The following is a 16,905-nucleotide window of genomic DNA, read 5'->3' as shown; positions in this document are numbered from 1 at the left end:
ACACGATAGGTTAAAACCAATGGCGTTTTTCAAAAGTACAACTCGTCCCGCAAAAAACAAGCCCTCACATGGCCATATTGACCGAAAACTAAAAAGTTATGGCTCTGGGATGAAGGAGAGCAATAAATAAAAATGCAAAACCAAAAATACCTCTAGTCGTTAAGGGGTTTTGAAATATTTTCAAAATCACTTGCACTGCAATTTTACTTCTAAATTGCACCACGACTCAGCCTTGTTTCATGCGGTCTCCAAGGTATTAGTCTTCTGTGCGGAAGCCACCGATGCAGAATGCAATGTGACTGGCTTCACTATTGGAGATCGACAAGACAGAATGAACCACAGCTGCTATTTTGAGCAAAGTCGATAATGAATGTGGTTTAGAACAATGATCACTGCACACGCTTTACACTATAAGAATTTTTCTGTATAATTGGAGCTACAATTTAATTACAAATGCGCCTCTGTAATGGAATAAAGCACAAGAATATATTTTTCTGGATGATCAGATATTAAATTAAAGAAGTGTCACTATTTATACAAAATGTAGATATAGTTGTCACTCATACCTCAATAGAGGTGCCACTGTGGTAGGGAAAATTATCCCAATTTGTATTTTCATGAATAACCACAGCCGTCAAATTTATAAGTTTAAGAAGATGTATTGATTTGACATATAATGCAAATGGCCAAAGCTTCAGTCCTTTCTGAACCTTTGACACAACCAGTGTGTGAAACGCAACATGCTTCTGGCTGAGATTAAAGGGAACCTATCACCCCGTTTTTTTCGGTATGAGATAAAAATACTGTTAAATAGGGCCTAAGCTGTGCATTACAATAGTGTAGTTTGTGGACCCCGATTCCCCACCTATGCTGCCGAAATACGTTACCAAAGTAGTCGTTTTCGCCTGTCAATCAGGCTGGTCAGGTCGGATGGGCGTGGTTTCTTCCCCCAGATATTGCGTAGTTTTCCGTTGGTGGTGTAGTGGTGTGCGCATGTCCAAGGTCCCGAATCCTGCACAGGGGTGTAAAAATAGCAGCGATGTCCGTTATTCCATAGGTGATCGGTGGGCGCGGCCATCTTGCTTTGGCCGCGCGTGCGCAGAAGCGCGCTCTGCTGGCCGCGGCTTCAGGAAAATGGCCGCCGCGATATCCATCTGCGCACGCGCGGAATCCTGCGGCCATTTTCCTGAAGCCGCGGCCAGCAGAGCGCCGCTTCTGCGCACGCGCGGCCAAAGCAAGATGGCCGCGCCCACCGATCACCAATGGAATAACGGACATCGCTGCTATTTTTACACCCCTGTGCAGGATTCGGGACCTTGGACATGCACACACCACTACGCCACCAACGGAAAACTACGCAATATCTGGGGGAAGAAGCCACGCCCATCCGACCTGACCAGCCTGATTGACAGGCGAAAACGACTACTTTGGTAACGTATTTCGGCAGCATAGGTGGGGAATCGGGGTCCACAAACTACACTATTGCAATGCACAGCTCAGGCCCTATTTAACAGTATTTTTATCTCATACCGAAAAAAACGGGGTGATAGGTTCCCTTTAAGGTCTGGGTAGGCCCAAAATGCTTTTAATTGATTCATTATTCAATGTGATGCACAGGAGTTATAATATATCAATGACTCATTCTTAGGGCAGGTGCAGGTTTTCTCTCCATCCAAGAAAATGGGTCCAATTTTGCTGATCAGACTCTGATTGGAGTTTGACCGGAATTTAAGTGTTCTCCAGTCTTCTCCTTTATGACAGTCTGTGAATATCGGACCACACTCGTCTGTCATCCAAGTGTTGTCTGATTTTTTCATGGACCCATAGAAATGAATGCAATTGTGCATGTGGCTATTTTTTTCCTTGGATCATGTGGTCCGAGGAAAAATTGGTTATGTGCACGTTCCCATATAATAACATGGGTACGTCAAAACCATGGATAGCACTGGTGAGATTAGAACGGTCACTAACATGCGAATGGTGTGGGTCCAATACCTGATACCCCATTGATCAGCTGTCACTAGGTCCCCTGGTTGCAGGAAGTACACAGTTTATGTAGCCAGTGACCATTGTCGGGTACGGTGGCTCAATTCCCATTTAGGTCAAAAGATGAGCTGCAGGACCATGGAATGGCCAATATAGGGAGATGCGGTGCTCCGGCTAAGTACTCTGTGTAATACTAGCAGCTGGGGGACCTGGTAACAATTGATTATTAGTATGGGAAGTGGACTTCAAACACCCCCAATCTGATATTCATTACTTATCCTAAGGTTACATCATCAATATCTTCAGACCAGATCATCCTTTTTTGGTTCTGTTCAGGTACAGCTTACATCTAAAGTAAGTTTACAGGTAACATTTGGATTTATTAAGTGTCTTGGTTTGACTAGATATGGGCTACAATGTAAAAACGGTCCCATTCAATATATTTTACCACATCCAGAATCCACATTTTAATCCTAATAATGTCTTGCAGCGATATATTGATTCACTGTAATGTGATTTACAATTCTGTATAGTCCTTGCATTATAAATTTATATGACACCTTGCAATAAATGCTGATTTTACTCAGTGTCACAAAGCAATAATGCCGGAAACCCCACTACAATCAATAAACTCCCCCCACCTTGGCCCGAAACAACATGGAAAGCATATGCATAGTAAGCAATCACAATGAGATGTAGGTACTTCCCAATTCCATAAAGCAAAATGAAAACATCCTTCATGAGGACAACTGAATGTATGAATGAGAAGTGCGGAGATTGAAGCAGCAAATCAATATTCCCCTTGGATCAGAGTAAGGGGATAGGAGTTATGTAAGCGTTGACTCACCTTTCTATCTTCAGCTTGTCTGACAGTGCCTTGAAAAGTTTTCTTCTCATCAAAATCACAAGATGGCTTTAACATGAGCTGACAAGAATTCAATGACTTCTCAGCCTTCATCAGCTCCAGGGACCTTGATGGATATTGCTGTGACATAGCCTTGCCAACATGCGGTATAGGTAGAGCTGTATGTATTGGCTTTGATCCTACAGCTGGCTGTCTTAACTTGGAGGAAACGCCAAGCACAGACATACTTTCTACAAGTATTTTAGCTCTGCAGACAAAATAAAAACCTGCTGGCAGAGCTTTCCTTTAGCATAGCCTGCAATCAGTACATCTCCGCTGCTAGAATACGGCAAATCAAAGTCTCAGCCATGTGTTTTCCTAAGAATTGGAATCCTACACGCTTTCATAATGTGTCTAGGACTTTCCTCATCTTGGAGGGTTTTTAGCTTACTCTCACGGAATCAATTCAGCCAGTCAGTTGCAGAATCAGATTAAACACTCCTTTGGGGCGTGAGTCGATTGAAGGTAACGTTCACAGATCTGTGTGTCTGGGATATAGTTTTAATCTCCACCTCTTTAGAGGCATTTCAAGTATGGGCTTTCCAAGAATGAAAAAAAAAATGGGAAAAGAGAAGGCATGAAGAAATTTCTTACTGCATGTGTCAGAACAGCCCTGAGAGTTCAGCTCTTCCTGACTGCAGCCTGCATTCTTTCTGAGAAAAATACAATTCAGCTTCCACTTTAAATAAGAAGGCAGGACATTGAGAGTGGCCAAAACAAGCAGCTGTTCAACACGCTTGTCCGCCCGGAAACACGCTCAGCAAAACTGTTGGTTAATTCATGTTGTTTCCTTCCATTTTCATAACAGATCTTAATTTTCCTGCAAACAACATCACCATAAAAACAAGGTTCGTGAACACCACAAACCTTTGTAGGATTAGTGATCCAAGAAGTATCGTTCTCCTTGCGGAGAGTGACATGATAAGCATGTCGAGGTGAGGAGACTTAAAGCCGCAATGCTCCTCTGGGACTGGGTGGCACTAGAGTTCTAGTTCTCATCATCTCTGAAGAGACAATTTGCATATTTCCCAGAGGAGCATTGCGGCTTTAAGTCTCCTCACCTCGACATGCTTATCATGTCACTCTCCGCAAGGAGAAACGATACTTCTTGGATCCCGGTCAGACGCCTCTCAATCAGCCAAACCAGATCTCCACTTTGCACTGAGGAGGGGCAGTACCCCGAAACACAGTGTCTGCAAATTGAGATTCTGGTTTGGCTATTATCCTAAGTCATGCGACAAGGCTCGTTAAAAGGTCGACATTGACTGTTAGGATTGCTACCTCCAATAGGTGGCACTAGAGTTCTAGTTCTCATCCTCTCTGAAGAGACAATTTGCATATATTCCAGAGGAGCATTGCGGCTTTAAGTCTCCTCACCTCGACATGCTTATCATGTCACTCTCCGCAAGGAAAAACGATACTTCTTGGATCCCGGTAAGACGCCTCTCAATCAGCCAAACCAGATCTCCACTTTGCACTGATGAGGGGCAGTACCCCGAAACACAGTGTCTGCAAATTGAGATTCTGGTTTGGCTATTATCCTAAGTCATGTGACAAGGCTCGTTAAAAGGTCGACATTGACTGTTAGGATTGCTGCCTCCAATAGGTGGCACTAGAGTTCTAGTTCTCATCCTCTCTGAAGAGACAATAGGATTAGTGATGAAACCATCAATGAACAAAAATGACAATCATAGGTGTGAAATCACAAAAGGTGACACCGAGAAGTAATAACTCAGTGAGCACAATGGTTCAAGGTTACTACAGAAAGCAAATGATCATATATGTAGTCACTATATTTGGAAAAAAGAAATAGAGAACAAAAATATATGAAGAATATCGGCCATAGGAGTGTGCTAATTGTGCGTTTACACAGGGTGCCTCTATGGTCACAAATGGCCTTGATGGAATGGACTCCCAAAGCATAGACCCCCTAATCCCACATTTCATAGCTTCCTAGTTTATATGCGTAATTAGTGGCAACATATTCCACAGCGTGGTGAGATGCAGGGAGAGGGACGAAGGAGGTTACCACACTGAGAATGTGTAGCTGGAAATTTGACTCGGAGTTCCTCCTGAGGATGTCGTTTCCACTGGTGATCACAAGAAGGTAGATGAAAAATAGGGAAAGATTCTGGCACAACCATCCAGGGATAAAATGGATTTTTTATTTAACCGTAGTTAAAACATTAAAAGGTGAGGCCTCGTACCTGATGCATTTCAGGTGTATACACACCCTTAGTCATAGGCTAACTGAGGCATGAGACAATCTATTTAGACAATGTATTTATGTTGGATTGTTACACTTATGAATCACTTAGCCTATAAAATCTTTCACAATTTTTCATATTCCACAGCGGTTCACAGACATTGTCATCATGTAATGTCCCCAGTGGGGCTCATAATGTAAATCCTCTTTCTAGCAGTGCAATATAGCCTTCTTGTTTATTTGGGCACTATATGATACATTATAAGAGCAGAAATTAATAGCTGATATTGTGCAGAGATGAGGACAACCTTAGGTCAGTCCTGATTACACATCCATGGACAATAGTTTTTAGGTTTGCCAATACTGGAAAACCCAGCTAAATCAGTTCAAGGCACCAATTAAAATGAAAAATAGTGTATAGTCACCTCTTGCGGCAGCACCCTTCCAGGAAGGGTGCGATTGTTACTGGTGAGTAATATGACTTATATCATGTGAAGGCTGCTGTCATGATATGTATTGCAATCCAATGGGGGGTCAGTCAGCGGGCGGCGAAACACACACAACGGGATGGAAAAGGGGTGAGGAAGGCCCTAACGATAGGAAAATGAAGGAAGGGACACCCCTGAGCTCAAACTTGAGCCTATCCCTGCACTCCTCTAATGCCCTAAGTGGGTCCTTCCCTCCACCTCGTCAGGAACCTCGACCCTCACTGTCACCTCCCACTGCCCTGGATAGTGCATTGGCCAGCAAGGAGCGCTAGCCTCACCACTGCAGATGGTACCACACAGGGAACAGCGACAAACACAAAAGGGATAAGGAGTAAACTCAGCACTTAGCTTCTAGACCCTGCTGCCAAGCTCCACACCGCAGATACCACAGCAACAGGACTCCAAACACCAGAAGTGGCTGACACCAGAGAGCTGCTCCTGAAAGGCTGACCTCCATAGAAAAAACTCTATCACCAACAGTCAGCTGATGCATCAGGTGACCATTTAAAGGATGGTGGGAGTGGTCACTACCCACATCAGCTGACCTAGCAACACTGTAGTTACACCAGATTGCCAGATGGGGGAAAAACTGACATTAACCCCTGCTGGTCCTGAAAGGAAAAAAGCTACTTTTAAAACAGAGTGGAACCAGAGCTGCCACAAATCCAAAAATGGATTGTGACAGTACCCCCCTTTCAAAGATGGGCCTCTGGACCCTCAACAACTGACCTCACCGGAAACAACATACAGTGAGGATGCCTCGATCCACCAGGATTCACCTCCGCAGTCACCTGATCCTCAGGTTTATGGCAAATGCAGCCCAATGGAGATGGCAATAATGTAGGCTCTGGAGGTGAAACAAATCTCCAGAGCGCTGACCTGTGGAATATATTGTGTACGTCCATTACTGGGGGTAACTCCAGCTAGAAAGTCCCTGGGCTGAGAATGGCTGACACCCGATATGGCTGATCACCCTAGAACTTCAGGTCCCAGATGCATACTTCCACCTGATGTTTTTTGTGGACACCCTCAAGTACTCATTCACACACAGGTCCGGACCTGACCATTTATTTCCACGCTTACGTTTGCCAACAGATGGTAATTTCTCTGAGTAACAGACAACAGTGGCATCCCCTTGTGTCACCAGACTCTAACCCTCACTACATACAGAGGGAACCACCACCCTCCCCTGACCCTTCCTCCTAAGAGGACTCTGAGACTCAGAGTTTACTGGTGGTGAGGGTTGAGTCTTACCCCTAATCCCTGGCAGCACCTCTGCTACCCCCAATGGAGAAGAAGGGGAAGGTTGGAGAAGGACGGCAGAGATTGTAGCTCCTGGGCGGCAGTCCTTACACGACTGGTACCAGGTGACTACTTCCCTGGACCGTCAATTATATTATCTACGACTTGGGTCATCCTCCCCTGGCTGAGTGGGACAGAGTCAATTGCCTGAACGCTAAGGAGTCTCGCCAGCATCCTACCCACTAGGCCATGGGTCTGGACAAAGCAAGAATCCACCAAATTGACTCCTATTCCACTATCTACAAGCACTGGAACTGTCTCAGTAACCCCTAACCCCCCAAACCACCACTTCGCAGGAATGGTATACGGAGACGTAAAGATGGAGGAAATACACACACCCTGGTCGCCTCCCTCCACACGACCAGGGGGACTCGGCTTTTGATATGGCGAGCCTAATTTGGCACAAGCTGGACAGTCATTGATGAAATGATCAGTCTGACCACAATAGAAACATGCCCCTGTCCCACGGCGAACCGCAGGCAACCTAGTTTGAGAGGAGACTGCTCCCACCTGCATGGGTTCATGCGTCTGCCCCAGTGTGTTCTCCTCCACAGAAAGGACAACAGGGGGTAGATTCAGTGTATGTCTCTCCCTGAGGTGTCTATCTGCTTGGATAGCAAGGGCCATGGCGGCTTCCAATGACCCGGGAGTAACATACTCCACCAGAGTATCCTGTAGCCGAGGTAATGACTCCTAAGAGCAGGGTCATTCCACTGAGTGTCAGTGGCCTACCTCCTAAACTCTGAGCAGTACTCCTCAGTTGGCCACCCCCCCGCTTGATTTTATGGAGTCTAGACTCAGGCTGGGAGACGCCATAAGGATCCCCATACACAATCGCCAATGCTGCAAAAAACTCAACCACTGACCGCAGAGATTGTGAATCGGTCAGCTGGGAGAAGGCCCAGGATTGGGGATCACCCTTTAAAAGGGAGACTAATCCCCACACGCTGTTCATCACTCCCCGAAGAACGAGGGCGGAGCCTGAAATATAACTTACAGGCCTCCTGAAAAACCAAGAATTTATCTCTCCCTCCAGAGAACCTGTCAGGGAGAGATATCTTGGGTTCCGGTTGAACATGCACATGAGCCAAGACTCAGAACCCCGACAATTGCTGAAGCTGCGGCTCCACCTGACACCGCAAATTCTTAACCTCATCAGTGAGGGTCTGGATCAGCTGAGCAAAAGTCTGTGATTCAGTCATCGGTTCACCTGAAAAAAAAAGTATCGGTTGGTGGTAATGTCATAATACATATTGCTACCCAACAGGGAGGTCAGTCAGCGGGCAGCGCAACACACACACAACGGGATGGAAAAGGGGTGAGGAAGGCCCTACCGATAGGGAAATGAAGGAAGAGACACCCCTGAGCTCAAACCTGAGCCTGTCGTTGCACTCCCCTAACGCCCTAAGTGGGTCCTTCCCCGACCATCATCAGGAACCTCGTCCCTCACTGTCACCTCCCACTGCCATGACGAGTGCACTGGCCGACAAGAAGCGCTAGCCTCACCACTGCAGATGGTACCACACAGGGGATAGTGACAAACACAAAAGGGACAAGGAGTAAACTCAGCACTTAGCTTCCAAACACCGTTGCCAAGCTCCACACCGCAGATAGCACAGCAACAGGACTCCAAACACCAGAAGCGGTTGACACCAGAGAGCTGCTCCTGAAAGGCTGGTCTCCATAGAGAAAACTCTATCACCACCAGTCAACTGATGCATCAGGTGACCATTTAAAGGATGGTGGGAGTGGTCACTACCCACAACAGCTGACCTAGCAAGACTGAAGTTGCACCAGATTGCCAGTGGGGAGAAAAACTGACATTAACCCCCGCTGGTTCTGAAAGGAAAAAAAAGCTACTTTTAAAACAGAGTGGAACCAGAGCTGTCACAAATCCAAAAACAGATCATGACAGCTGCAGTCACTGAGTGACTGCAGCTCAGTATCCCGTCAGAGCAGATGTTCGCTCTGAGGAAATAGTAAGGGCTGCAGATAACAAGCATCCAGTCATTGACTGCAGCCTACACATGATACAAGTTTTGTCACTCTCCAGGAACAGTGGCACTGACATTGTTGGAATACACCACAAAGGGCGAGGAGTATCCATCACTTCTAATTTAATTGTGGCCCTGAATCGATTTACTTGGAGTTGTCTAATAGTGGACAAAACTTTTGTTTGGATGTGTCTCTCAAAAACCTCTATTCTTACTGCATGAAAATTGATTTTAAAGGGACACTGTCACCCCCTCCAGCCGTTATAAACTAAAAGAGCCACTTTGTGCAGCAGTAATGCTGCAGTCTAACAAGGTGATTCTTTTAGTTTTTGTTGCTGATATTCCCACAATAAAGGTATTTATAATTTTGCTCAAATACCTATCTTTGTACCCGGAGGCAGGTCTGAAGCCTCCTCTTTGAAGCGCCCAACTGCCGTCAGTCATCTCTTCTGGGGCGATTGTCGCCGCCCCCTCAGCACTGTTTTCGTCCGAAATCCGGCACCTGTGCTCTGCTCTTCGGTCTGGAGCGGGCACATAGAGCATTGGCCGTCCTAGCGCTGATGCCGGGTTCCGGTCTGCGCCTGTGCGGGCAGTGCGGCCACCCTGGTAATGAATCCCCGCCCCGCACTGTGTTATGCATTATGCACAGTGCGGGGCTGGGATTCCTGGGCATGCGCACTGCGTTTGTCAGACGCTCCCCCAGGTCCCCCGCCTTCCAGTGTTGTTCTGTGCAGCTGTTCCAAGTGCCGGCAAGAATACCTGTATATTCCAGCAAGCTGGTGTTTGTTTTGTCTTGGTGTCTGTGTTTGTATGTTGTAAGGCTAATGCACACGGCGGGGGACCTGGGGGAGCATCTGACAAGCGCAGTGCGCATGCCCAGGAATCCCAGCCCCGCACTGTGCATAATGCATAACACAGTGCGGGGCGGGGATTCAGTAACAGGGTGGCCGCACTGCCCGCACAGGCGCAGACCGGAACCTGGCATCAGAGCTAGGACGGTCAATGCTCTATGCGCCTGCTCTAGGCAGAAGAGCAGAGCGCAGGCGCCGGATTTTGGACGAAAACAGTGCTGAGGGGGCGGCGACAATCGCCCCAGAAGTGATGACTGACAGCAGTTGGGCGCTTCAAAGAGGAGGCTTCAGACCTGCCTCCAGGTACAAAGATAGGTATTTGAGCAAAATTATAAATACCTTTATTGTGGGAATATCAGCAACAAAAACTAAAAGAGTCACCTTGTTAGACTGCAGCATTACTGCTGCACAAGGTGGCTCTTTTAGTTTATAACGGCTGGAGGGGGTGACAGTGTCCCTTTAAAAGAGTTTCCTCATAATGAACATTGATGACCTTTCTTTTAAGATATGCCATCAATATCTGATGAGTGAAAAGTCTAAACTAAAAAGGTAAATGGTTAGGCCTTATTCACACATCTATTGTTCTTTTACATGTGATATCCATGTTTTTCATGGATAGAATATGTACTCATTATAGTCTATGGATATGCAAAAAGAAAAAAAAAAGAGCATGAACCGCACATCCCAAAATCATACGTTGATCTAAAGCCGCTAGGCAAAAATTTAAATACTGAACATGAGGTTTTCAGTTTAACATTCTGATCAGACTGTATGAAGCCCACTGCCCCTTCACGGCAAACCTCGTAGTGGGTCCTAACGCCCTAACGGGGCGGAGCCGTGCGGTGACCACCGCCGCAGCGGCCATGCACCAGCAGGGCGGACGGCCTGTTGCCCCACAGCACCCATGCTGCGAGACTGAGTCCCCAAGACTCCAGACCGCGCCGCCCCACCAGCACAAAGCCACAGCAACAATGGCCGCCACACAGCACCAGCACCAAAATGAAGGGAGCATTTCAACTCACCTTCCTCCAGCTCTTCAGTGAGAGCCAAAATGGGCTAGACCCCTTACTTTGCAGTCTCCTGATAATTAAAATCACCTGAGCCAAATGGGAGGAGTGCTGGTCCAAAAAAAAGAGACAAGTACATGCTATGTGCAAAAAGAAAAAAAAAAGAGCATGAACCGCACATCCCAAAATCATACGTTGATCTAAAGCCGCTAGGCAAAAATTTAAATACTGAACATGAGGTTTTCAGTTTAACATTCTGATCAGACTGTATGAAGCCCACTGCCCCTTCACGGCAAACCTCGTAGTGGGTCCTAACGCCCTAACGGGGCGGAGCCGTGCGGTGACCACCGCCGCAGCGGCCATGCACCAGCAGGGCGGACGGCCTGTTGCCCCACAGCACCCATGCTGCGAGACTGAGTCCCCAAGACTCCAGACCGCGCCGCCCCACCAGCACAAAGCCACAGCAACAATGGCCGCCACACAGCACCAGCACCAAAATGAAGGGAGCATTTCAACTCACCTTCCTCCAGCTCTTCAGTGAGAGCCAAAATGGGCTAGACCCCTTACTTTGCAGTCTCCTGATAATTAAAATCACCTGAGCCAAATGGGAGGAGTGCTGGTCCAAAAAAAAGAGACAAGTACATGCTATGTGCAAAAAGAAAAAAAAAAGAGCATGAACCGCACATCCCAAAATCATACGTTGATCTAAAGCCGCTAGGCAAAAATTTAAATACTGAACATGAGGTTTTCAGTTTAACATTCTGATCAGACTGTATGAAGCCCACTGCCCCTTCACGGCAAACCTCGTAGTGGGTCCTAACGCCCTAACGGGGCGGAGCCGTGCGGTGACCACCGCCGCAGCGGCCATGCACCAGCAGGGCGGACGGCCTGTTGCCCCACAGCACAGTATTTAAATTTTTGCCTAGCGGCTTTAGATCAACATATGATTTTGGGATGTGCGGTTCATGCTCTTTTTTTTTTTTTTTTTTTTTTTTTTTCAAAGCATGTTCTTGTCTCTTTCTTGGACCAGCACTCCTCCCATTTGGCTCAGGTGATTTTAATTAGCAGGAGACTGCAAAGTAAGGGGTCTAGCCCATTTTGGCTCTCACTGAAGAGCTGGAGGAAGGTGAGTTTAAATGCTCCTTTTCATTTTGGTGCTGGTGCTGTGTGGCGGCCATTGTTGCTGTGGCTTTGTGCTGGTGGGGCGGCGCGGTCTGGAGTCATGGGGGCTCAGTCTCGCAGCATGGGTGCTGTGGGGCAACAGGCCGTCCGCCCTGCTGGTGCATGGCCGCTGCGGCGGTGGTCGCCGCACGGCTCCGCTCCGTTAGGGCGTTAGGACCCACTACGAGGTTTGCCGTGAAGGGGCAGTGGGCTTCATACAGTCTGATCAGAATGTTAAACTGAAAACCTCATATTCAGTATTTAAATTTTTGCCTAGCGGCTTTAGATCAACATATGATTTTGGGATGTGCGGTTCATGCTCTTTTTTTTTTTTTTTTTTTTTTTTTTTTTTTCTTTTTGTACAAAGCATGTTCTTGTCTCTTTCTTGGACCAGCACTCCTCCCATTTGGCTCAGGTGATTTTAATTAGCAGGAGACTGCAAAGTAAGGGGTCTAGCCCATTTTGGCTCTCACTGAAGAGCTGGAGGAAGGTGAGTTTAAATGCTCCTTTTCATTTTGGTGCTGGTGCTGTGTGGCGGCCATTGTTGCTGTGGCTTTGTGCTGGTGGGGCGGCGCGGTCTGGAGTCATGGGGGCTCAGTCTCGCAGCATGGGTGCTGTGGGGCAACAGGCCGTCCGCCCTGCTGGTGCATGGCCGCTGCGGCGGTGGTCGCCGCACGGCTCCGCTCCGTTAGGGCGTTAGGACCCACTACGAGGTTTGCCGTGAAGGGGCAGTGGGCTTCATACAGTCTGATCAGAATGTTAAACTGAAAACCTCATATTCAGTATTTAAATTTTTGCCTAGCGGCTTTAGATCAACATATGATTTTGGGATGTGCGGTTCATGCTCTTTTTTTTTTTTTTTTCTTTTTGTACAAAGCATGTTCTTGTCTCTTTCTTGGACCAGCACTCCTCCCATTTGGCTCAGGTGATTTTAATTAGCAGGAGACTGCAAAGTAAGGGGTCTAGCCCATTTTGGCTCTCACTGAAGAGCTGGAGGAAGGTGAGTTTAAATGCTCCTTTTCATTTTGGTGCTGGTGCTGTGTGGCGGCCATTGTTGCTGTGGCTTTGTGCTGGTGGGGCGGCGCGGTCTGGAGTCATGGGGGCTCAGTCTCGCAGCATGGGTGCTGTGGGGCAACAGGCCGTCCGCCCTGCTGGTGCATGGCCGCTGCGGCGGTGGTCGCCGCACGGCTCTGCTCCGTTAGGGCGTTAGGACCCACTACGAGGTTTGCCGTGAAGGGGCAGTGGGCTTCATACAGTCTGATCAGAATGTTAAACTGAAAACCTCATATTCAGTATTTAAATTTTTGCCTAGCGGCTTTAGATCAACATATGATTTTGGGATGTGCGGTTCATGCTCTTTTTTTTTTCTTTTTGTACAAAGCATGTTCTTGTCTCTTTCTTGGACCAGCACTCCTCCCATTTGGCTCAGGTGATTTTAATTAGCAGGAGACTGCAAAGTAAGGGGTCTAGCCCATTTTGGCTCTCACTGAAGAGCTGGAGGAAGGTGAGTTTAAATGCTCCTTTTCATTTTGGTGCTGGTGCTGTGTGGCGGCCATTGTTGCTGTGGCTTTGTGCTGGTGGGGCGGCGCGGTCTGGAGTCATGGGGGCTCAGTCTCGCAGCATGGGTGCTGTGGGGCAACAGGCCGTCCGCCCTGCTGGTGCATGGCCGCTGCGGCGGTGGTCGCCGCACGGCTCCGCTCCGTTAGGGCGTTAGGACCCACTACGAGGTTTGCCGTGAAGGGGCAGTGGGCTTCATACAGTCTGATCAGAATGTTAAACTGAAAACCTCATATTCAGTATTTAAATTTTTGCCTAGCGGCTTTAGATCAACATATGATTTTGGGATGTGCGGTTCATGCTCTTTTTTTTTTTTTTTTTTTTTTCTTTTTTTTTTTCTTTTTGTACAAAGCATAGTCTATGGATATGTCTTGTCTATTTTTTGAAGTGTGGTCTATGTTTTTACTATACTCTACTAAGTCAGTAGGAGATGCTTGGAATGTCTTTTTGAATACAAGAAGTATAGATGCCACACTGATGGTAAAAATTGACTTACGAGGTATAAATAGATAAAAAGCCAATGAGGCGCACTGATCAAAAATGGTCAGCCTTTCCTCACATGTAAAAAAAATTAATCTGAAGAAGGCATTGTCACAGAAATGAGCCTGCATTGCAGTTCAGTCTGTCAACTTGTCAATTAAAACTCTTCATTGTAAACATTGGTGGGTTTCCTAATAATCACAAAATAACCCATTATGGCCAAATTAGGTCATATGTCAGCTTCTTCTCTTTGATGCTAGCTCAAGAGCTGAGCCTGCATCTTTGCCGCCAGATGATGGCCGTGTTATTCAGAAAACGGAAAAATCACCCGTTCGGGAAGGGGTTAATGATGTATATAACTGACCAATTTAACCAACAGGACCAATGAACTGGTAGCAGTGTAGACACCTAGAAACTATGCTGATACATCAACACATAAAAACAATGTACTGCTATAACAGGTCTTGTGTTATACACTCACATTACCAGAGACAATTGTTCACGCTCAGTGACTGATCCGCCTTTGGACGTCCCAGGGCAGGGAGTATTGCTTCATAGATTTTCTTTCTTTTGGTATATCATAAATCCACTGAATTACAGTCTTAATAACCTCTTAGTTTCAGCCAAGTCCATTTGAGCTTTACTCTTTACATACAGTTAAAACCCCTATGGTCAAAGAATAGAAGAAACTAGTTTATAATCAATTTAACTGAGTAATTGGATTCCTTAATCATCCTGACACAGGAGATCTGGATTCCTTTACATATGCATTTATTACAAATTACTTGTCTTGGGGGCACTGAAATTAGTTTTTTTTCTTTTGTTAGTAAAAAGCTTTTTATCTTCAGTTTCCAATGTTCCTATTATGCAGTCAATTAGGACAAGGGGAGGAGATAAGTATTAATTAAAGGTCTAGATTAGTGGTAACTGCCACACAAAAATCAAGAAACACTCTCACTAGTAATAAAATAGGTTACGTGCTGTACATCTGTTACAAGGAGGTAGTTATATGTATAATAAATGCAGGGTAAGTCAAAGGGGGCAATTGCAAAACCCATGGCTCCATTATTCTAGATTTTACAAGCACATGGAGAAGACAAAGCACACATAACATTCTCCTAGCCTGTTTTCTTGCTAAGAGACTGTAAGACTTTGATTACATAAATTGCCTAGACCCTTAACAAAACTGTGCAGGACACAATAAAAAAAATGAAATATATGAATGAGTTTTATTATCTTGCATGATAAAAACCAGACAAATGGAACAAGGGTTGGGCCAACCGAAAAGTTCAGAGAGTAGCAGACCCAAGTATGAATACAGGTCCTGAGGTCAATGAAAAATCAATAATAAATGATAAAACATAGGAATCAAGTTACAAATATAAAGAACACATGGCTAAATGATCGTAGATATAAGTGTAATATACATAAACTCACAGGAAACCAGTCTAAGTACCGTAATCATCCAGTCAAAGCCCTTTGAAGAAACACTTGGGTTTTTTTTTAGGTTGTTCTCCTCTTTGTCCTAGTGGCATTTACTTTCTCATTTTTTCTTAATATTTGGCTGATTTTCAACTGTGTTTTTTCATCAGATTATCATCAGGATTTTTTATTTATTTTTTAGCATTCAAAAAGTTTTCTCAAGCTTCTCTTATGAAAGAAACGTGAAAATCAACCAGCAAACAGAAGGCATAGGAGTGCGGCCTAACTTTTACAGACCCATAGACTCGCATTGGCAGGTTCGATCTGTGAATCAGATGAAAATCGCCTCTGTGTTTTGGTGCTGACAACTCAGTCCACCAAAATACATATATCAAAGACTGACCTTCACTTCCAAACAGAAAACCGGTATGAACAGCCCTGTAGACTATAATGGGTATGAGTTCAAACTGTGATAAACATGAAGAAGTCATTTGAAAACGTATGAATGAATGAGGCTGTCACGGGGTTGCCGCGACATAGAGGAGCCAGAAGACCACACAATCTACTCCTGCACTGACTAGAAGCATTTCACGTTTGTATTAAATGGAGTGGATTTCTGCTAGCAGTGCAGGGGTTAATCTGCCCAGTTGAGAGCTCCTGGAAGCTTTTTTACCTTAGGCTATCAGCAGTTCTTTGCTGTTGGCCACTCTCCTCTCCTTTATAAACTGCACTCTGGCAATCAGGAAATGCCAGAGTTAACTTCACTGCTGCATGGTTCAGGAGTTGGTGGTGTGCTATTTGAGAAGGTTTTTGGTGGATTTATCTAACACTGTTGCTAGTTTCTGGTTCTGTGCAAATCCTCTTCTTCTCCTACCTTGGTTTTTCTCATTCTTCACTCCCCCGTGTTTTTCTCTGTTGTTTGTGAGTACATTTTTGTAGCCATATACTACTACTCCCCTCTCTTCCCTGGGTGGGGGGATGGAACAGACTGAGGGCGGATTCAGGAGCTCAGCAAGGTGACCCCGGTATCTTCACTATTAGAAGTAATCTGGTTAACAAGGATAGCAACGGGCTCCCCAAGCTTTAGGGACAGGGAAGGAGCCCCTGGCCCTAGGATACCCTACAACAGAGTCATGACAGAGGCCTTAAGCTCATTCACATGTCAGTTTTTTCACATACGACAAAAGCATTTCATTAGTAATTTCGACTAAACTTTCATCAAAGTTTGATCCGAGTCTCATCAGTTTTTCTCGTATGTGGAATAAAAAGAAAAGTTCTTCCACATTTTCCTAATAGTCCATGAAAATTGGAAAACACTTGGATGGCATCCAATTTCTGTCTGATTTTTTCACGGACCCATAGTCTTGTATTGCCAATTTTGATCTGACAAACGGATCAATATGGGACATGTCTCTGTGATTTTGCACTGACGGCTCAATCCATGAAAAATCACGGACATGTGAAAATCCCCATTCCCTATTATAGGTACGACTGCTATCTATGAAAAACATGGATGGCACTTATAGGCAAAAAACGTCCATGTAAAT

General features: G+C 45.8%; 1 protein-coding gene across 5 annotated transcripts in view; it reads right to left on the bottom strand.

Annotated features, from left to right (window-relative positions):
- Positions 1 to 16,905, bottom strand: part of NAV3 (neuron navigator 3) — an 898,866-nt gene that overhangs the window by 403,051 nt on the left and 478,910 nt on the right. For 3 of the 5 annotated variants that reach the window (XM_077265343.1, XM_077265344.1, XM_077265342.1), the window contains exon 1: positions 2,834 to 3,183. The exons of the other annotated variants lie outside the window; for them this stretch is intronic. In XM_077265343.1, coding sequence (XP_077121458.1) covers positions 2,834 to 3,076 — 243 coding nt within the window. In that variant the 5' untranslated portion in view covers positions 3,077 to 3,183. Of the gene's footprint in view, positions 1 to 2,833; positions 3,184 to 16,905 lie in introns of those variants that run through there. 5 annotated transcript variants of the gene reach the window in all.

The sequence above is a fragment of the Ranitomeya variabilis genome, chromosome 5 (assembly GCF_051348905.1).
Source record: "Ranitomeya variabilis isolate aRanVar5 chromosome 5, aRanVar5.hap1, whole genome shotgun sequence".
NCBI classification, from domain to species: domain Eukaryota; kingdom Metazoa; phylum Chordata; class Amphibia; order Anura; family Dendrobatidae; genus Ranitomeya; species Ranitomeya variabilis.
This window is presented reverse-complemented; position numbering and strand designations above follow the sequence as displayed.